Source organism: Astyanax mexicanus, chromosome 5 (genome assembly GCF_023375975.1).
Source record: "Astyanax mexicanus isolate ESR-SI-001 chromosome 5, AstMex3_surface, whole genome shotgun sequence".
Classification (NCBI taxonomy): Eukaryota; Metazoa; Chordata; class Actinopteri; order Characiformes; family Acestrorhamphidae; genus Astyanax; species Astyanax mexicanus.
Genome location: NC_064412.1, coordinates 41,277,113 through 41,300,161, shown reverse-complemented (window position 1 = coordinate 41,300,161; position 23,049 = coordinate 41,277,113). Strand labels below are relative to the sequence as shown.

The 23,049-nt window shown below is 37.0% G+C and overlaps 1 protein-coding gene across 1 annotated transcript in view; it reads left to right on the top strand.

Annotated features, from left to right (window-relative positions):
• tmbim1a (transmembrane BAX inhibitor motif containing 1a) overlaps positions 1 to 23,049 on the top strand; it is a 30,304-nt gene that overhangs the window by 3,709 nt on the left and 3,546 nt on the right. Inside the window, exons 2-11 of the mRNA XM_007230861.4 lie at positions 10,595 to 10,998; positions 11,519 to 11,586; positions 12,801 to 12,865; positions 13,017 to 13,070; positions 13,887 to 13,937; positions 15,006 to 15,045; positions 15,723 to 15,760; positions 20,179 to 20,266; positions 20,910 to 21,005; positions 21,098 to 21,151. Of these exons, the coding sequence (XP_007230923.2) occupies positions 10,611 to 10,998; positions 11,519 to 11,586; positions 12,801 to 12,865; positions 13,017 to 13,070; positions 13,887 to 13,937; positions 15,006 to 15,045; positions 15,723 to 15,760; positions 20,179 to 20,266; positions 20,910 to 21,005; positions 21,098 to 21,151 (942 nt within the window). The 5' untranslated portion in view covers positions 10,595 to 10,610. The remainder of the gene's footprint in view (positions 1 to 10,594; positions 10,999 to 11,518; positions 11,587 to 12,800; positions 12,866 to 13,016; positions 13,071 to 13,886; positions 13,938 to 15,005; positions 15,046 to 15,722; positions 15,761 to 20,178; positions 20,267 to 20,909; positions 21,006 to 21,097; positions 21,152 to 23,049) is intronic.

The window sequence follows — 23,049 nt, the reverse complement described above, 5'->3', positions numbered from 1 at the left end:
GTATAGTTGAAGTTTGGATGTACAGATGAGGTTTAGAGGTACAGTTGAAGTTTGGATGTACAGATGAGGTTTAGAGGTACAGTTGAAGTTTGGATGTACAGATGAGGTTAAGAGGTACAGTTGAAGTTTGGATGTACAGATGAGGTTTAGAGGTACAGTTGAAGTTTGGATGTACAGATGAGGTTTAGAGGTGTAGTTGAAGATTGGATGTACAGATGAGGTTTAGAGGTATAGTTGAAGTTTGGATGTGCAGATGAGGTTTAGAGGTACAGTTAAAGTTTGGATGTACAGATGAGGTTTAGAGGTGTAGTTGAAGATTGGATGTACAGATGAGGTTTAGAGGTACAGTTGAAGTTGTTTATGTACAGATGAGGTTTAGAGGTACAGTTGAAGTTTGGATGTACAGATGAGGTTTATAGGTACAGTTGAAGTTTGGTTGTACAGATGAGGTTTAGAGGTGTAGTTGAAGATTGGATGTACAGATGAGGTTTAGAGGTACAGTTGAAGTTGTTTATGTACAGATGAGGTTTAGAGGTGCAGTTGAAGTTTGGATGTACAGATGAGGTTTAGAGGTACAGTTGAAGTTTGGATGTACAGATGAGGTTTAGAGGTGTAGTTGAAGTTTGAATGTACAGATGAGGTTTAAAGGTGCAGTTGAAGTTTGGATGTACAGATGAGGTTTAGAGGTGTAGTTGAAGTTTGAATGTACAGATGAGGTTTAAAGGTACAGTTAAAGTTTTGTTGTGCAGATGAGGTTTAGAGGTACAGTTGAAGTTTGGATGTACAGATGAGGTTTAGAGGTACAGTTGAAGTTTGGATGTGCAGATGAGGTTTAGAGGTATAGTTGAAGTTTGAATGTGCAGATGAGGTTTAGAGGTGTAGTTGAAGTTTGGATGTACAGATGAGGTTTAGAGGTGTAGTTGAAGTTTGGATGTGCAGATGAGGTTTAGAGGTATAGTTGAAGTTTGGATGTACATATGAGGTTTAGAGGTACAGTTGAAGTTTGGATGTACAGATGAGGTTTAGAGGTACAGTTGAAGTTGTTTATGTACAGATGAGGTTTAGAGGTGTAGTTGAAGTTTGGATGTACAGATGAGGTTTAGAGGTACAGTTGAAGTTTGGATGTACAGATGGGGTTTAGAGGTATAGTTGAAGTTTGGATGTACAGATGAGGTTTAGAGGTACAGTTGAAGTTTGGATGTACAGATGAGGTTTAGAGGTACAGTTGAAGTTTGGATGTACAGGTGAGGTTAAGAGGTACAGTTGAAGTTTGGATGTACAGATGAGGTTTAGAGGTACAGTTGAAGTTTGGATGTACAGATGAGGTTTAGAGGTGTAGTTGAAGATTGGATGTACAGATGAGGTTTAGAGGTGTAGTTGAAGATTGGATGTACAGGTGAGATTTAGAGGTATAGTTGAAGTTTGGATGTGCAGATGAGGTTTAGAGGTACAGTTGAAGTTTGGATGTACAGATGAGGTTTATAGGTATAGTTGAAGTTTGGATGTACAGATGAGGTTTAAAGGTGCAGTTGAAGTTTGGATGTACAGATGAGGTTTAGAGGTGTAGTTGAAGTTTGAATGTACAGATGAGGTTTAAAGGTAGAGTTAAAGTTTTGTTGTGCAGATGAGGTTTAGAGGTACAGTTGAAGTTTGGATGTACAGATGAGGTTTAGAGGTGTAGTTGAAGTTTGAGTGTACAGATGCGGTTTAAAGGTGCAGTTGGAGTTTGGATGTACAGATGAGGTTTAGAGGTATAGTTGAAGTTTGGATGTACAGATGAGGTTTAGAGGTACAGTTGAAGTTGTTTATGTACAGATGAGGTTTAGAGGTACAGTTGAAGTTTGGATGTACAGATGAGGTTTAGAGGTATAGTTGAAGTTTGGATGTGCAGATGAGGTTTAGAGGTGTAGTTGAAGTTTGAATGTACAGATGAGGTTTAAAGGTGCAGTTGAAGTTTGGATGTACAGATGAGGTTTAGAGGTACAGTTGAAGTTTGGATGTACAGATGAGGTTTAGGGGTGTAGTTGAAGTTTGAATGTACAGATGAGGTTTAAAGGTGCAGTTGAAGTTTGGATGTACAGATGAGGTTTAGAGGTACAGTTGAAGTTTGGATGTACAGATGAGGTTTAGAGGTGTAGTTGAAGTTTGAATGTACAGATGCGGTTTAAAGGTGCAGTTGAAGTTTGGATGTACAGATGAGGTTTAGAGGTGTAGTTGAAGTTTGAATGTACAGATGAGGTTTAGAGGTGTAGTTGAAGTTTGAATGTACAGATGAGGTTTAAAGGTACAGTTGAAGTTTGAATGTACAGATGAGGTTTAAAGGTACAGTTAAAGTTTTGTTGTGCAGATGAGGTTTAGAGGTATAGTTGAAGTTTTGATGTACAGATGAGGTTTAAAAGGTACAGTTGACGTTTTGATATACAGATGAGGTTTAAAGGTACAGTAGAAGTTTGGATGTACAGATGAGGTTTAGAGGTACAGTTGAAGTGTTGATGTAGATGAGGTTTAGAGGTAGAAGTTTGGAGACACAGTTGAAATGTAAGTTATAATTCAAGTTCATAGATGAAGTATAGTGGTGCTTTGTTTAGATGTGCAGTTGAAGTTTGCATATACAGATGAGGCTTGTATGTACTGTTGAAGTTTTTAGAAGTAAAAGCCCAGTTGAAGTTTAAAGCAAAAGTTGAGCTTTAGCGGTATAGTTGAGGTTTAAAGTTTAAAGTAGGGCTGAACGATTAATCGTTTTTTAATCGAAATCGCGATTTGAATGGACGCGATTTTTCAATCGCAGTAGCTGCGATTTGAATTAGCCAATAGCCTGCAAGTGTTTCCAACTTATGTGGTTAAAAGCGCCTGTTCTGTGTCTGAGAGGCTTGTGTGTGTGTGTGAGCACACCGCCTGCTCTTCTCCGATTGGCCTGATGCAGCAGGGGCTGGATTCATTTGAATATTTTTTTCACTGGAGGGCGGGGCTGCGTTCAACGCAACGAAGCCAGCATGCACTGCCGCTCTCTCCATTGCAGCTACATCAGGGTGAATTAAATTTAAAGTGGCGCTTGGACATGAGTGGAAGACTTGGATAAAATAATTTAAAGCCAGGCGGACACTGTGCAATTGTTTAAATGCGTTGTAGAGTTCAGATTGTCTGCGAACCCGAACCTGACTTGATGCCCGAACTCGCGCCGGGTCAGCAGAGAATTCCCTCCGCTTTCCTTTGCGCTCTGTCAGATGGTGCTCCAGAAAATGGTCTGTGAGGTAGATCTGTTTTAATACAACAAATCACACTATGATCTTTATGATGTACCACAAGTTACACTGTTATAATCACACAGTGCTGCACGCGTGTCAGCAGCTGCAGCTCTGCCTGTTTAAAGCTCCGCGCGTGGGTTAATCGGTTTGCGCCGCACACATCGCCGGGGTGACGACGCGTCTTTTTGGGGCAGAAATAATATTTCTTTATTTTATTTCTGCTATTGCGTGCCGTTTTTCGTTTATATCTTTTGGAATTCGTTATATTGTAATTTTATTAGTATTTGGGGATTATTAAATAAAATATAAAAGTAATATATAAACAGTATAAATAAATATCAGTTTGTACCAGTGTTGGGAGTAACGGCGTTAAAACAGCTTCTGGCCGCTGTGCCTGTGGTTTGGCGTGGTGAAGTGAGGCACAATTGTGACGATTTGCTGCTCTAATCAATTCAGTGATTGCCGTGGACAAGCCAAGTTCCGAATTAAGGACGTTAAGCTCTTTTTAGCTGCTCCGATGTTTGTGGTGCTGCTGCTTTCTCTTTTAGAGCTTAGATTTTCTGCCCGAACCTGACCTGACCCGAGGACCGACCCGAAATCGGGCTCCTATTTTTATTTTATATAAAGCTTTGGTGTGCTAATCATAATGTTGCTAAGTAACCAATTGTTATTGTTCACTAAAGCGAACGAAATAGCGAAAACTGAAAGTGAAAAACATTTGTGTTAACTGAATCTGATAAAAACGGCAATTAAAAGAAAATAACATAACTATCTCGAACTGTATTTTGTGTTTATAAAACTAACTACAACTAACTGAAATTACTGATAGAATACCCTCATTTTCGTGTTAAATTAATTTAAAAGCGCTGTTGTACAGCGGAGTTGTACAGCGGGCGGTGTTGTGCCGAGCGCGTGGCACCTGGTCCGTGGCGTTAGTTCTTGTGTAAAGCGCTCGCGCTAGCCGCAAAATACGACAGAAAACACTGAGAAACTGCAGAACTATCTATGGGATTACAATATGAGCGCCAGGCAGATGAAAGAGAAACAGCAGATACAGCGTGAGAATATTTACCTGTGAGTAGTAACTCACACCAGAAATCTCTCTCTCTCTTTCTTTCTCTCTTGCAAAACGTGCACGTTTTGGGCCTGATCTAAGCTCTATTCTCTTTTGGCAAGGCTGTTGTTATATTAATACCATTTTAACGGTCATTAGATTGTTGTTTTTGTCCATTATTTTTTTTGTTTATATATACATATTTCCTTTGAGGGTGGCTTGGTATGTTTAATTTCATCCCCAGACGCGTTTTTCCGTTTTTTCCGTTTTTTTCAGTATTACAAGTTTTAGTAATTTTCTTTGGTTGTGTGGAGAATTTCGTTTTATTTTTTTTAAATTCGTTAGATTATATTTTTGTCAACATTTTGGGTTTATTTTCGTTTGTTATTTTTCTAATAGTAAATGTATAATTGATTTCCTTTTTTGATGGGCGAATATTAAAAAGTAACGCGATTAGTTACTTTTACTGGTAACTAATTACTTTTATAGTGGAGTAACTCTGTTAGTAACTCAGTTACTTTTTTGGAGAAGTAATGAATAACTATAACTAATTACTTTTTCAAAGTAACGTGCCCAACACTGGTAGCTACCAGTATGAAGCTAACAGCTAAAAACTGATTTACTTTTAAGTTCATTTATTTGTAAATGCATCTCAAAACTCAAAGAGTTTAGGATAAAACCGATATTTTGCTTTTTTTTTAGCTTTTCTGCTAAGGCATTACTGTCCACAGCGGACCAGTCAGTTACTGATGTTGCAGTTATACCTTTTGTGCATGCAAGCATTAATGATGCTACTTTTGCATTTAATGTGCAAAAAAACTGATTTACTTTTAAGTTAATTTATATTGTAAAAATGCATCTCAAAACTCAGACTTTACAGTTACTGATGTTGCAGTTAAACCTTGTTATTTATTTTGTTGTTACTTGCAATTTAAAAATAAAACTGAAAACTGCATTTAATCTGAGATACCTGTGAATATTTTATGTGGAAGAAGTTTATAAATTTATTTGATAGGTATGGTAACCACTAATACAGGTTTAGGTTTTTGATGGATTAAAAATAATCGCAATTTAAATCGCAATCGCAATATTCTGTGGAAAAATCGCAATTAGATATTTTGCCCAAATCGTGCAGCCCTAGTTTAAAGGCATATTATGTAGAGAGAGTACAATTGAAGATCAGAGGTGTAGATGGAGTTTGGATGTAGAGATGAGGGTTAGAGGTCCAGGCCTAGTTAAAGTGTGGATGTACAGGTGAATTTTGGATTTACATTGATGGTTTTAAAACTACAGTTTCTGAAGTTCAGATCTATCGCTTTGATTTAGAGGCATGCATGGAGGTTTAGATGCATAGCTGGTAAATGTGAGGTTTAAATGTACAGCTGAATTTTGCATTTACAGATCAGGGTCAGAGGTAAACCCCCAGTTAAAATTTAAAGTTACACTTTAGAAATACAGTTTCTAAAGTTCAGAAGTGCATCTTTGATGTGGATGCACGGATGAGGTTTAAATGTACAGTTGAGTTTAGATGTTTACATATCTTCTCTTTAAATGAAATGAAATATCAAGATATCATCATGACACGCATATATCTAAATAAGTCCAAGCCACACAAAAGTATGCACACTTTTAACACATTTTAAACAAATATAGAAGTGTAAACTCATCCATTTCTTCCAGACAGCATATTTAGCACAGCCTAGGAAAAGGATAAACAACTTGTTTCTACCACTTAATAATTAGATTTACATAACTAACACACCAGTCAAATTTTAGTCAGACTAACTAGATACACATTTCACTACCAAGTGTGAGCGCACCTGATTAGTATCTGAATTGTATATTGATAAGATTTGAATCACATTTAGTGAAAAGGTGTAAACAGGCTGTAAATTTAGAAAAACAGATTTTTGCTTAACACGTTATAAAGTGCAGCAGCTGTGCTGTGGTCCTGCAGACAGTCCTCTGGAGAAATGGAGAAACTTATGAAATCACTGAAACACGCTCAGCTGGGCTCGCCTAACAGGCACAGACCTTGCAGCACTTTAGTTGTATTTAGCAACTCAAATTACTCAAATACTCTGCAGTGGCTGTTACTGAGATTTATGATCAGAGTTGGTTTTATGATATTTTGTTAGAGTGGACATTAGACTGCAAACCACTTGTTTTATATCTCAAAAGAAATATGAAAAATCATAGTCATAGTCACATACACATAGTTTGTTCATAGCTTTGCTTTGGAGCTAATGGAGAAGGCTCATGTGCATCTAAACCATGCTCAATGCCTGATTCACACCATAGGACTTTTTAAGTTGTCAGGTTGTTGTGCTGTTCACACTGTTCACTGATTGCTGTCTCCAAAAACATGTTTTGTCACAAAAACCAACTAAACACACAGAAAAACTAGCAATACCATGGCACATATACATTGGTTGGTTATGTTGTTCTATGCAATCCCATTGGCTGTAGTTAGTTGTGGTTCTTGACTTACAGTCACTGACTAGTGTAGATAATATTAAACCTGCTAGATGTTTGCTGAGCTTCTGTGACTCGTTGGTGATCATTCAATGACTGCTCTGCAAGTGTCTTTCAGCAGTTAACTGCTGATATGTTTGCGAACAGAAGTTTTTGAAGGCAATCTACAAATAAAAAAAAAAAAAGATGGAAATTGGTCTTTCTTGATATCAAACCTGCTAGATGTTTGCGGAGCATTTGTGACTCATAGTTGATCTTTCAGTAACGGCTTGGCGGTTAATTGCCAATTTGCCTCTAATCATATATATGCAATGGAAAATGCCTGGAAAACTGGGCTAAAATTACATAACAAATGTTACCCTTAAATTTAACTAAAATGGAAATTAAAAATGTTATTAATAAAAACTCAAGTGCAAGAAAATGAGACTTTTAGCACAATCTTTTACACTCTACCTCGATGTGCCTCCAGCTTTGTTATGTAACGTGAGCACAGTCTGCAGTGTAAAGAGCTCCCTCTCTTGCTGCATGTGGAATCGCAGTTTAAGATTTTATTGTATTTTTAATTTTTAACCAATAACTGATCTATAACTAATGTCAGTAACAGGTGCCAGGTTATCTCTGTTTTTTTTTTTTTTTTTACAGTAGTATGAAATAGTTGTGGCACCTCTGATAATTTTTTTGATTTTGCTTTATAAATCATTGGTTAAGATCAGCAGTGCTTTACTCACCCAAATAAACATTTTTCAGAGAGAAAATAAACATCCAGCACTCATTTGACTATCAAATAAGCACTAGCTCTTTTGCAGTTCAGAGGTGCGTATTATTGTCCTATAGCCTGCTGCTAACCCTGCCTAGCACTGCTGGAGCAGCATTAGCTAATATTGCCCTGGCTTCCTGGAACACTCAAGGAAGTATCCAGCCCCAGCGCAACTTCAACTTTGTCACTGATTTTTGAGCATTGTTCTCAAGAATCTGCTGATATTGACTGGAATCCACGCAACCATCAACTTTAACAAGTGTTACCGGCCATAAAGTCTTTTTTTAAGGTCCCTTTTGCTTCAGCCCTCCTTTCACCAGCAAAGTCTCTGCCGAGTGTGGGCTGAGGCAGAGTTTTTATACCTGTCCCAGGTGGCTGCTCAATCAGTCTGGACGCAGATCAGCTGGGACAGGCAGGGCTGTGCGTTCCGGCATGGAGCAGACCCACAGCTCCCCCGCCTCCTCACACCACACAAGATTCCCAGTACCTGCACTGATCACACAGCCCCACAGCATGATGGAACCACCAGCAAATTTTACTGTGGGGAGCAAGTGTTTGTCTTAGAATGCTGTGTTTTCCAAATAACTCAATTTTAGTTTTGTCAGTCCACAGCACCTTATTCCAAAATCAAGCTGACTTGTCTAAATGTACTTTAGCATACCTCAAGCGACTCTGTTTCTGGCGTGTGCTTAGAAAAGGCTTCCTCTGCATTACTCTCCCACACAGCCTCTCCTTGTGCAAAGTGCGCTGAATAATTAAACAATGCACAGTAACACCATCTGCAGCAGGATGATGATGTAGGTGTTTGAAGCTGTTGTAGGTCTGTGGGTTGACTATGACTGTTCTCACCATCCTTCTCCTCTGCTTATCTAAAATTTTTCGTGGTCTGCCACTTCAGGCCTTAACTAGAACTGTGCCTGAGTTTTTTTTTCCATTTCCTCACTATGTTCCTCACAGTGGAAACTGACAGCTAAAATCTATGAGATAGCTTTTTATATTCTTCCCCTGATGATGTTGAACAATGTTTGTTTTCAGGTCGTTTAAGAGTTGTGTTTTGAGTCTCCCATGTTGTCAGTCTTCAGAGAAGATGCAAAGAGGAGAAAAACTTACAATTGGCACATTAACCCTTTCTCATAATTGGAATCACCTCTGTATAAAGGTCAAGGGTCAATGAGCTTAACAAACTAATTATGTGTTCCAATAATTAGTGCTAAAAGTATTCAAAACCTGCCTAAGTTTGTTTAAAGAATTATTGCGCACTTTCTGGAAATCCTATAAACTTCATTTTACATCTCAAATATGACTGTGTTCATCTGCTATATAATATATTTAACTGAAATAGCTGATCCAAACAACCAATGATTTTATAAAGGAAAATTATCAGGGGTGCCCAAACTTTTTCATACCACTGTGTAACAGGCCATGCCAGTTAACCACACAGGCACAGTTCGGGGGGATTTTCTGTAACACTTGACAGATGAAAGGGCGGAGTGTGCGCAAGCAAGTCCTCTGGTTAGCAGGTGACACATTAAGGAAATTTCCACAGTGTCCAGTCTGCTAAGCTGTAACTTTGGGTGTACTGAAGTGCTCTGGAAATGTATCAGAACTTACTTAGCTCTGCTGTTCACTGCTGTGGTATCTCCTCCCACACATCTTGCTTAATAGCTAAAAATAAACACTTGTGGTAACATAGTCCCAGAAGTGGCTGACAGGCCAGGCAAACGTATGACTGCTAATGTTCTGTTTACGCTAACGAGAGAGGAGTGGAAGTAGGGTTTGTGAAAGCTTCAGGTTAAGCATTTAGAGCACTTGGGTTGTTGATGACAGGGTTGAGGTGTTGGTACCTTAACCCCCGCTGCTCCCTGCATGCCATACAGTATTGTAGAATTGTATTTTTTGTGTATATATTTATGTCTGCAGTTTTATATATATATATATATATATATATATATATATATATATATATATATATATATATATATATATATATATATATATGTGAGTAAATCTTTGTCTGTGTCACATCTCTAAAATGTCTTTTTTTTTCTGCCTTTCATTTCTAGAGTGAACAGGGAAGCCCTAATTTAAATATTTTAAATATACGTACTGGTGATTTGCATTGACCATTTATGTGTAAATATGGCCCTTACATAGGCGGAACACAGGGCTGATTCACCTGTGCACATTTTAAAGGAGATTGTTTTTATAAATACGCATGCATTTATAAATATGATTTTAATTTTGGTGCACACCCTTTCCTTGCTTTTATGCATACACACACTTTCACTCCAGAATCCACACAGTTTTATAATTGAGTCCCTGAGTCAGTCAGTCCTGCTTATTGCTGTCCTTCTAAACCCAGTCATTGTGAGTCATGCCACAGCACTTTAGAGGTTATGGTATAATCTCTACACCGTTACCACACACACCCTGCTCTACCGTTTCTGACAGGATTGTTTGGAGGTAAACAAGCTGTTATCTCAGAAATGCTGTCTTTCTCAACAAAACACATACATGCCACATACCTCAAACACAACAGATAAAAATATGACATTTTCCATGATGTCGGTGGTTCAAAAATATCCCAGTTTGTTACAGAGCAAGTAACCTTATTTGTAATGTGAAATCGTGTTTGTGTGTTTCTTGTGTTTTAGTCCACATAGTTTGAGACCAACGGTTTGAAAATGACTGACTGTTTAAAATCAGCTCAAAAATGTGGTTGTTAAGAAATCTGTGAGGAGGTCAGAAGGCTTAACCCATCACCAAGTTTGCTTTGGGACGTTTTCACAGACATTTCTTGTGGTTAAATCAAACATGGGTTTGTACTTACCTGCTCCTGCTCATTGGGGACTTCTTGTAGGACTGGTGGCCAAATCAGCTTCCTTTCTTATAATAGCAGACTTTAACTTTGTTTATATGCAGTTTGTACAGGTAAACTAACTTTTTTTTAGCAGGAAAACTTTTATAGCGTGTTTTGTTCATTTCATAATGTTGTTAAGAGTATATTTGTTGCACTTTGGTTAATAGTAAAGTCGATGTTGTTCTTTCATTTTTATCTCCAAGGAAATACTGAATCAGCATGTCCAGATCTGACTTCCCTCCGGGTTACGACGAGTCCCGGCTGCTCCACAACCCTCAGCCTGGGGGTGCCCACCCCCAACCAGCCTATGGCTTTTCTCCGTATGGTGGGCAACCTCAACCCCAGCCCGCAGGCTACCCACAGCCATCTGCTCCTTACCCTGGCCAGCCTGGCCCTTATCCTGGTCAGCCTGGCCCTTACCCTGGTCAGCCTGGCCCTTACCCTGGTCAGCCTGGCCCTTATCCTAGTCAGCCTGGTCCTTACCCCGGTCAGCCTGGCCCTTACCCCGGTCAGCCTGGCCCTTACACCGGCCAGCCAGCACAACCAGGCCAAGGATTCCCACCACCAATGCCACCCATAATGCCAGTCATGCCCATGCCAGGACAAGGTAAGAAAAAGTTTGAGCTCTGTAGCACCACAACTGTGGCCCAATCCCATTTTACACACGCCCTTTCAACTTAACCTTACCCCTTTTACTTCTGTTCACTTCTAGGGTTAGGGTGTCCCGAATCTTGTTGGGATAGAGGTGCAGGGTGACCTGATTCTTGTTAGGATAGAGGGAAAGGGTTTTCCGATTCTTGTTAGGATAGAAGGGTAGAAGTTGCAGAACTAACTGTTTAAAATAAATTAACAAAAGGAAACCCAGCATCTATATGTGGAGTGAACTGAATTGTGAATTTTGTGTATTGTTACACCCGTACAAACTAGGCTTAAATACAACTATTTAAATGTTTAATTTTCACTCACCTTATAATAGAACTTTAGATATTATCCATTATGAGCAGTTGGTTATAAAGCTTGATGATTACCCTGCACTTAGTGGATATATTATATTACCTTCTACCACTGTACTGTACTAAAATCAGGTAGGGGAGAGATTTGCACTAATTATACTGTTAATGTCACAGATGATGAAGGATTCACGACGTCACCAGGATGGGAGAGTTTGAGCGTGCGACACACTTTTATTCGCAAAGTAAGATGTTGATCTCTTCACACATCCTTAGTCATTTTCAGGAGCCTTCTAAATGGTTTGTTTTACAATATTTAATTATATTTAACTATTTTAAATATCTAACTAACAAAGAATGTTGTAGACCAGTGTTCATCAGTCTTAGAAAAGTGACATTATAATAAAAAACTTCATACATGTTCCTTGATTTTTCCACAAAAAAGTGAGAACATGCAGGCTTCAAGGTGGACACAACTATGTTTTTTCGTTATGCTATGTGTTTTGCCTATTTGCATAGATATTCACTTTATCAAATATATTTGTGGTAAATCAGGGGTTTTTTGTTTGACCTCTTTTATGTGTTCAAAATATTTTGTGACCCCTGTCCTTTTAAAATCAAATGATATGAAGCACGATTGGTGTTCTTAAAATAAGAGAATAATAAAAAGATTTTTAGATTTACTCACTTAAAGTAATAGATTAGTGAGGCTTAAGAAGGCAAGTCAGTTCACTTGGAGGCCATCTTTGCAACATCAACTGGCAGTTACAGTTGCAAGTAAAAGTATGTGAACCTTTTGGGATTACTTGGATTTCTGCATAAACTGGTCATTAAATGTGTTCTGATCTTCATCTAAATCACAACAATAGACAAACACAGTCTGCTTAAACTGACACCACGCAATGTTGTGTTCAAGAAAACCGTGCTAACATATAATTTTTTGTATGGTATCAGTTTAAGCAGACTGGGTTTGTCTATTGTTGTGACTTAGATGAAGATCAGAACATATTTAACAACCAATTTATGCAGAAATCCAAGTCATCCCAAAGGGTTCACATACTTTTTCTTGCAACTGTATATCCTCTTATACAAGACCAGTGTTCTCTCTATTTAACTGGGGAAAGACTGAATATTCTAAACTGAAACAAACAAAAAAAACATTTGGCTTCATAATGCAAAATAACATGTTTTTTTCAGCTTGTTATGTCTACTGATCTCCATGTTGAGGGGGCGGAGCTTTATTACTAGCAGGCTGACCCTCCTTCACTCACAGTGAAAGCAGCGAGCTGGGTTGAACATTTAAATTATGCCAAAGGGTCAAATCTGATTAAGTACAAGGATGACTCGGGATAATGTGCAGATCTGATTCTTTACATGTTTTGTGTAGTAAATTGCATCAATTAGCATCTTTCCTCAGGTTTGAACCCCCCTCTGTTCGTGTCTGTCTCTGTTCTGATAGGTGTACATGATCCTCGCCGCCCAGCTCCTCCTCACCGTCTCCATTGTGGCTGTTTTCACTTTTGTGTAAGTCCTAATGCCTGTGTGTGCGCGTGAGTGTGCTTGCGGGTGTGAGTGCCTATGAGAGAGAGAGAGCGAGAGCGAGAGCGAGCGCTCTGGTGCTCTGCTGTTTTTCTTTTAATGGTTTTCTTTTTTATTTCTTGTTTATTAACCTCAGGCAACCTGTGCGTACCTTTGTGGTGAGAAATCCAGGAGTCTACTGGGCCTCATAGTAAGAATCTAAAGTTATTTGCCTCTAGCTTTACCTATTCCTCACCTCAATCCTTTACTCCAAAGTGGCAAAATATAAGCCCCATACTTAGCAAAAGTACAAACTCTCCAGTTAGAAAATACTTTTGTACAAGTACAAGTACTGCAGTTAGAAAATACTTTAGTAAAAGTACAAATACTGCAGTTAGAAAATACTTTACTAAAAGTACTAAAAGTACATTTACTCCAGTTATATACATTAGCAAAAGTACAATTATTCCAGTTAGACAAAATGTGACTAAAAATACAAATACTCTAGTTAGAAAATACATTAACAAAAGTACAAATACTCCAGTTAGAAAATACATTAGCAAAAGTACAAATACTCCAGTTAGAAAACACGTCAGTAAAAATACAAACATTTCCAGTTAGAAAACATGTCAGTAAAAATACAAATACTCCAGTTAAAAAAAAAACCCTTTTAGAAAGTGCTGTAGTAAAACAAAAAATACCCCAGTTACAAAACATTTCAGTAAAGGAACAGTTAAAAAAACTTCTCACAAAAGTAGAAGTATTAGAAATTGCATGATTATTAAACTGTTCAGTAACAAGTAGTAGAGTTTTGGACAAAATGTAGGAAGTAGAAACAAAACATACAAAGTGACAAAAATACTCAAATAAAGTACAAATACTTTTAAACATTTACTTAAATACATCAACCAAGTATTTATATTTCCTTACTTCCCACTTCTACCTGTACCGTGACTGAGTATTTAAATAGAGTAAATGTAACTAACAGGAAATTGTTTTACTGACCTCAGTTTCTGTGTCTTTGTAGTGCAGTCTACTTTATTACACACATCATGCTGGTCTGCTGTAAGGGACCCAGGTGAGCAAACAAGTCCTGCTTTAATCAGCCTGATAAAACTGTTATAACTTTGCATTACAGAGCTGTATCTGTAGTACAGTCATGTAATTCTGGGGAACTTCTTGCAAGCATGTACAATGGGTACCAAGGTCTATTTTTAAAACACTCCTCCTCCCACCATGAGGATCTCACATCTCACAGGATTGGTCAGTTGAGGACACTGAACTTTCACAAATAAGTGCTAGATGAGTTCAAGAACGTTTGGATTGGCATTTTAATTGTTACTTAATACAGAGTCACACTTTCAGTTTCTGTCATATATGGCTAAAATGACTAGTGCTGGATCACTTTACCTATCTTAAATACTCACTGTTATGATAACCCAGCGGCACAAGGACCACTTGTAGTTTAAATGACTATCCCTGCTAGTGGTTTTGATACATTACCTGGCTAATGCATCCATCTTTCAGAGCTCTGAGTGTCTTCATCGATCAAATGCATTGCCAATATTTACTGGCAGTTGACTCCATCTCTTCTTATGGAGCTTTTTAGAGGGATGCTGAGGCTGCAACTTACTGTGTTGACCTGCTATTTTGTTCCATATCAGGCAACCCTGGAGTGGGGAAATAGGACTGGGAAATGGGTGGGGCAGTGGGTGAGATCAGAGGCTAAAACACAAACACTTCTGCTTTCTGATTTTTGCTTTGAAACTAACTGTTCAAAGAAGAATATACTGACCGAGGCTCTGCTTTAAGGAGATGCTAGAGTTTAAACTTTCATACCTGATCACTGTTCCACACTCTTCCACTCTTCTACATCAGTTTATCATTTTATTTCATTAGTACAGGAAATATCATGCGTATTGGTCCTTTAAAAGACAAGCACTAGGACACAGTGGGGCCGTTACCCAGACAGTGATTAAGCTTAGGCTTAGACTACAGAGCCTTTTGAATGGAGATTTTCTATTGAAAGAACAATATAGCCTAAGAATTGGCTTGTCTGGGAAAACTGCCCCAGTAAACATCATCTACATATTGTCAGACAGTAACATGTGCTCTTGTTTCTGACATTTCCCTGCCTCTGTTTTAGGAGGCGTTTCCCCTGGAATCTCATCCTGCTGGGCATTTTTGTGAGTATGGAAGAGCTGAGTCATTTGGGCTGAAGGAGAGGGTGTGGCCAAGCCTGTAATAGAAAACAGTTGGTAGTCAGGAATTGCTTATTTTAGGCCCTCTTTTCATGTTGTGTATTGTAGCAGATTTTCTCACTCAGAAGCTAAATAAACAGAACATAGGAAGGGGAAAAAAATATCGCAATATAAAGTTTGAGAGCACCCATGGTCAAATCGCATGTTTTGTTGATTGTCTAAACGAGAATAAACCAGAAGAAACCCCACAGTATTCTAACAAGGAAGTCTTTTGAAGATTTCAAAAAAGTTGTGCGCTCATCACATGCACACATCATTTCACAGATACACTCAATTTATCTGTTTATGCAAACTTTGCTAGTGGATTGGTAGATATTTGTGAGCAAACCTACATCATTATAAAAATGAATTGGCTAAGGAAAAAAAATACTGGAGTCAACTGATTAAAAAGAAATAAAAAAAAAAATCACAACAATATTCTTTGATTAATGTTTCTCTGGACAGCATTTGGACAGGCAGCACTAAGGGATCCCAAAAATGGAGGAGAGAAAGGGTTCAGTACGAAGAAGCTGTAACTTTTAAGAAGAAAGGGGGAAAGGGGGAAGAGGTCTTTATAAAACGAGTTGACATGTGATTAACTTTATTTAATTTTTTTTCTCCAGACTCTGGCCATGTCCTATATGGCAGGGACGATATCCAGGTGGGTAGCTGCTTGTGAATGAAATGTGCAGCCAGCGTTGTTAATGCCAGATGTTGTGCACAGCACTGTGTGTATGTATGTGTGTGTGTGTGTGTATTTGTGTGTGCATGTCATAATTTATAATTACAATTCATAATTTATGTGTATGTTGACATAAGCTCCTTTTATTGAGTTTTTTTTTTTAACCTGGAACCGTTTCCCTTCAGCAATTATTTTCACTAACAAGAAAAAAAAACACAATTACTAGTTTGCCAGGCCACCATTGGCTGTGTAGCGGCTCAGTGGTTTAATACCTGGTGCTAATTGAGATGTTGAAATATTTTTTTAATTGGGCGCCAGTTATTAAATTAATTTAATTAGATTAATTAATTAATTAATTAATTAATCAAATTAATTAATAACACAAGACATCTCAGGGTGTGGTTTCTACAGGTGACAGAAATTTTCATAACCAAGTTATCCAGAAAAACACACTGAAATGACAGGTTTTGTAAAATAAAAGTATTTATTAAATCACACAGATATGAGTAAATAATTCATTAAAAAGTCATAATGTAGCCATTATATATCAAATCATAGTGTAGAATAATAAATGAGAAATAAAAGAACAAACACGTTATAATGCTGACATGAAAGGAATAGAGATTAATAGAACTATTAAGTGAATATTTCTAAATAAGGGTCTAAATGTAATGAGGTCAAACTAATCAAATGAGAACACTAAAATAAGTAGATAAGTAAGATATTTTACGGCCTACAAAGATCATCCCTTTCGCCAAATAACTAAAAATTAATCTATACTAAGAAGAGAGTTAAGAACAATAACCAAACTAGACTTGACCAACCAAAACACCAATTACTGAGAGAAATACCCAAACTGCCTTACTCTGAGACGTCTACAAAGGGGGGTCCCCATCGGTTCGGTCCGCTGTTTAAACCTCTTGTTCGGCTGACATCCTGCACCCCTAGAAGGTCCGGTGTGGACCCATCCGCAGGGTAAAGATGGTGCTCTTGTGGGCCAGCGGCGCACCTGGACGACACCCGCTTCTAGTCTCTGCACAGGGAAGGCCTTCCCTGGAGCTGGATCGGCTGGCGTACTCTCTCGGTGATCCGTCGGTTGGTCTAGTTGGTTTACTGAACTATATTAACTATCTTGGCAAGCAGGAGAACTCCGTAGATCATAAAATAGCCTAGTTATTTAACCTAGGATAGCTAATATTAATATACTTGAAGATTAAATGCACTAGTCTAAGAAAACTAACTTAAGATGACTACACTAACAGTCTATCCTTTTTCCATCTCAACTACATCTTCTTCTCCTCTCCTCAACTCCAAACTGAACTGAACTGCAAACTCCTCCAACTGGCAACTCTAAACTGGCAACTGAACTGTGTCTGCCCAGTTTACTATTAGTCTCTGTGGCCTGTTTGGCCCCTGAGCTATGATTGGCCCTGTGGCCCAAATGTCTGTGTTTTGATTGGTCTAGGAGCAATTTCAAACTTTGGTGGGGATTCACAAAGGGCCATAAACCCCCCCCCCTCGCTCACATGGTCAGCATGCTTCAGCATTTTTCTAATAGATCAAACCAAAAGAAAACTCAATTAAACAGTGGATCAAAATACCTTTTTCAGCATATCAGTTTGTGAGGATAAATTCAGGAAACAAACAATCTTACAATTGAATCACAATAAATGTAATATATATATATATTGCCCACAAACATGTAATATTCAAGATAATCTTAGAAATACAACGATGGATGGTACTCTGTCAGAAAGAGATCAAGAGTCATGATATTATTTAAACCCAATTAAATCACTTAAAAGATAATACATGGTTAAACCACTGATAACCAAATAAAGCTAAATTATCAAATGCTAGTTAAACCTTGTTGATTCAGACTTGAATGTGTAGGAGAATTTAATCAGGACACATCCAAACACATATACCATATACCAGACACATATACCATTATCTAGTAAACATTCTATAAAACACCTTTTTTATATAGTCAATATATATGTATTTTAAGCAAAATCTTCTCAGTGAGAAATTCCTCTTCTCTGCTGAGTGTTTAGATAAGCGGCTGGTCCTTGCCTGTCTGAATTTACGACGGTGGGGGAGGTTGGTGAACAGAGAGAGAGACACACTTACAAACGGTCAATGGAATTTCCAAGCTTAGAACATTTCTCTTAATTTCATTAATCTTATTTCTAAGTGATTGTAGAAATAACTAGGCACAAACCCCTAAATTGGTATAATATTTGGTGAATTAACAATTTCCAAGGAATTAATTAAGTTTTGACACTCTCTTAAGTCCCGTAGTCCCGTCCTTGTCCTGGTGATTGTGCTGTTGGCAAAACCACAATTGTGCACAGTTCCAGATGTTTAAACATTAACGGTCCTAAATCCAGATTTACGACTGACAGCGTCTGAAGGAATGTCAAAAAAGAATTTAAAAATGTTTACCCTGACTTGCATTTAGGGTTCTCGAGCGAGGCTGAGTGAAGAAATAGTCAGGAAATGTCATTTTGAAATTTAAGGCTGTTTGAAAAAGATAACTCCAAGGCTTTTAGAGTGTTCTGGGGGTTGAAGTTTCCTTATAGGCCGTAAAGTGGGGGTAGTGTGTGTGTCTGTGTGTAAGCAATGAAGAAATCCTCTGGTTAATCCACTACAGCTGCATAGAGTCATCAATGGCATTTTTATTAATAGGAATGCTCTTATTTTTTTAGCATAAAACAATACACATAGTATAGTGTTTTTTGCATGTTTGTCACTTTTAAATGTTTTCAAGTATTTACTAATATTCAAATTTAAAAGTTTTGTAAGTAGATGTAGATTGTAGATATTTAATGAAGGTTTTTATTTTTAAGGAAGAAAAAATCCAAACCTACATGGCCCTGTGTGAAAAAGTGATTGCCCCCTGAACTTAGTAACTGGTTGTTCCACCCTTAGCAGCAACAACTGCAACCAAGCGTTTGCGGTAACTTGCAAAGAGTTTCACAGTGCTGTGGAGGAATTTTGGTCCACTCTTCTTTGCAGAATATTTGTTATTATCACCACATTGGAGGATTTTCCAGCATAAACCTCCTATTGAGATGCTGTGGCTAGCATCAGGACTTTGACTAGGCCACTCCAAATCTTCACTCTGTTTGGGTTCAGTCAATCAGAGGTGGACTTGCTGGTGTGTTTCGGGTCATTGTCCTGCTGTGGAACCCAAGTTTGTTTCAGCTTGAGGCCTGCAGTTCTTTGGATGTTGTTTTGGGGTCTTTTGTGACCTCTTGGAAGAGTCGTTGCTGCGCTCTTGGGGTAATTTTGGTCGGTCAGCCACTCCTGGGAAGGTTCATCACTGTTCCATGTTTTTACCATTTGTGGATAATGGTTCTCACTGGGGTTTGCTGGAGTCCCAAAACTTTAGAAATAGATTCATATCTTTTCCAGACTGACAGATCTCAATTACTTTCTTTCTCAATTGTTCCTGAATTTATTTGGACATTAACATGATGTCTAGCTTTTGAAAACTGCATTTTGAGCTTACTTGTGTTGTCAGTAAATGCACACATACTCCAGTTACAAAAAAACATCCGTAAAAGTACATATACTCCAGTTAAAAATACTTTAGTAAAAGTATGACTTTTTTTTTTTCGATCTGAATAATTTAAGAATGACAAACATGCAAATAATAAGAAATCATAAAGAGGCGCAAACACTTTTTCACACCACTGTACATTAATATTACATTGTATATTAACTAGTGTTAAGATATAAAGCCCTGTTCAGCGTGACCTATGGCTGCGTGAAGCCAGTAGCCAGCACAGTTGTGACACTAACATTGTGTTACAGTGTATAGTCTTTATTGTTTGGTCAGACATGGCGAAATCCCATGGTGTTGATTTTCTAAGTAAAATAAATTTATATCCAAATCATTTCATAACCCAATTATACTTGTATTGCAGTATATTTTAATAATAAACATAAGAAAGCTGCACCGAACTGGTACTTTGTTAAGTGTCATAACCAAAGAACAACTACTGCATGTTCTTAGTTAGGAATTAAATCACACACACAGATGGTAACCTGCATATCAGACACAATATTACACTATGATAGTTGTTAAATATCTGTACAAAATAATTTGCTAGAAATAATCAAGATATTTAAATGTATATTTGTTTAAGGCTGATATTGTTCTACCCTGTTCGCCTCCCATCTGCTCCTAGACCTTATATATAAGAATTTTATTATGACTGCACTAATAGAAATGGTCCACAGTGACATGAGGTGACAACATTTTTCATGATTTCAGAGAATATCATATATATCATATTATTTCATATATAAAAAAAATTGTATTGTATATGTATATATTTAAGGCATGTTTGTATGATTTTATTGTAATTTATTCTTTAAAATTATAGTTACTACGACACTAAATCGGTGTTCCTGGCTCTGGGGATTACAGTGATCGTCTGCATCGCTGTGACCGTCTTCTGCTTCCAGACCAAGGTAACTTAGTCATTCATTATCAAGCTTTTACATCAGTAGTATCCAAAACAGAGCAGAAGAGTTTGAGAGATTGAATAAAAACAACACTTTTATTTTACCAAAACTATTTATTTAACCTTCATCTTAATTTGTCTCTGAAAAAATACTGACATTTAGTGGCATTTCCTTATTTTAAGACCAAATAAACAACAAACTTGAACTTGATCATATATTTTAATGTCATGTACACACTTGTCATGTCATGTGCAAACTGGAGTTCTTTCATGAGTTTGACCCCAGGCAGTATAAAACATAAGAAATATAAATTTACCAATTCTCACATTTGTGCTGGATAATATTAAGGTGACAAGACATAACATTTTTTTTAATATTTAAAAAACTTCCCTCTGCTTTAGACTTTAACCTACCAACACCAGACCTGTATTAATTCCAGAACCACAGATAGTTCAATACAGAAACATCAAATACCTGCACCAATAACTCTGATCACATGTTTAATTCGATTCATTTTCTGGAGTTTAAGAGTGTTTGCAATTTGAATAGAACATGAGTTTTTTTTAATTGATAAAAAAAATGCTTTTTACAACATAAAATATGAAATATAAAATCTGAAGGATTTCACATCATTATATTTGGCCATCAGGTGGATTTTACCAAGTGTGGCGGTCTGTTCTGTGTGCTCGGAATTGTCGTGTTCGTGACCGGCATCATCACTGCCATCGTGCTGTCCTTCAAATATGTAAGCGCTGCACTAATTTTCCTCTCGCCTGCAGCTTATCTTTTAATCATTTAATTGATTCATTAATTTTTTTCTTTTTTTTTTTTTTTTAGATCCCATGGCTCCATATGCTGTATGCTGCTATTGGAGCTATTGCATTTACTCTGGTGAGTTTACTCCTTGTTTTTTATTTCTTTTTACTCAGGAAAGACAAACAAATCATTAAATAAAACACACAGACATAAACATAAACATAAAAAAAATATATGTTATTTAATAAGCATAAAAAATAAAATGAATAATTATTAAAATTATAAAAATTTATATCAAAAGAAGATAAAAGGTGCCATTACTGAATAGAAATGTTGTAAAGTTGTAGGGCTGCATTGACAACAAAGGTTGTCACAAAGCAGCTTTACAGGAAAAACAGGTCCACGCCTCTTATGAGCAGCACCACAGAGATGCCAGTTTTATGGTGACACAGTGGCAAGGAAAAACTCCCTTTAAGAGGAAGAAACCTTGGAATGAACCAAGACTCAGTCAGAGGGACCCATCCTACTCGGGTTGACCCGCTCAGTACAAACAAACAACAAACAAATAACAGAACAAAACAACAGTATAGAGAATTAATGTGGACTATGGGTAATATAACAGGTACTAATTTATGAATATAAGAATGTGATGGGCACAAACTATAGAGCTATGGTTAATACAGAAACAGATTCTGAGTGTGTTAATGTTAATCAGTGCACGATATAGTCGACAATGACGATTATGTAAATTTGTCGACTGCAGATTTTATTGTTGACTAATTATTAATTTGTAACAGTACCACATTACATAAAGTGCTGGGGACAGAAGAGCAATGGGAGATGGGTAAATGGCTCACTCATTCAGGTTACATTTAACTTAGTCTGTTTATCGAAAAGTCCCAAACCCAACAGATTACATTTTTCCACACTAAATATCAATAATTTCCTTGTTTAAACAACATCTGGATATTTTAAATGAATATCACTCATGTTCAGCTGTTTTTCTGTTGTTTTTAGAGATGGAGCACATGGCAAAAATAATCACTGACTGATAGACTAATCGAAAAAATAATCATCAGATTAGTTGACTAACAAAATAATCATTAGTTGCAGCCCTAGTGTAGAGTTGCCGGTGTTTAAAACTGAGATGAAAGCTGATCAAACAAGAATATTTCCGTCTGGATTTTAAAAAGTTTCCATTATCCCAGTGTAATGCTCTGTCAACTGATTTCTTAGCACAGCGGTACAGTGGCTAAATGCTGCCCCTCCATGTTTAGTCTTTTAATAAAAATAACAAATTAAACTGTTGGATTATCTTTAGATTAACAATAATGTACAATATTATATGATTTTAAGATAAAAAAAAAAAAAAAACTTAGAAAAGTTTTTTGGTAAAATAAAATAAGTATTTTTTTGTAACACATTTAAATAATACATATCTAACATTTATTTTATAAGAATTGTAAGACAATTGCACTCAGTAAAGTTAATTATGATGTTTGCAGACATGCAATAGTCGTCATTCTAATGCTTTAATCACAGTGTACCAGACTGTACTCACAATTAGGTCTAATCCCTACAGAAACCATACAAAAACCTATGCACCTTTATTAATAGAATTAATACACACGTTAACCAGCATAGCAGAAGCAATTTTATACTATGATCTTTTTTGTGGTCGTCTTGTGTACAATAATTGGTACCACTTTAAAATAAGACTACCTTTATAAAGGGTTTATAAACGGTTTACCATTAGTTTACTAATGGTTACTAATTAATAATTAATATAATTTGTTAATAAATAATAATTATTAATGATCATTAATAATCAGTTATAACACATAATTAGAAAGGGCAACACTATAGATGGCTGTGGGTTCACTATTTGGCAAACAACAGGTCATTGTTGCCCTTTCTACTTATGTGTTATAACTGATTATTCATTATTTTTAAGGCATTTACAACCTAATTAGTAACATTAATAAACTATAAACCATTTATAAACCCTTTATAAAGGTAGTCTTATTTTAAAG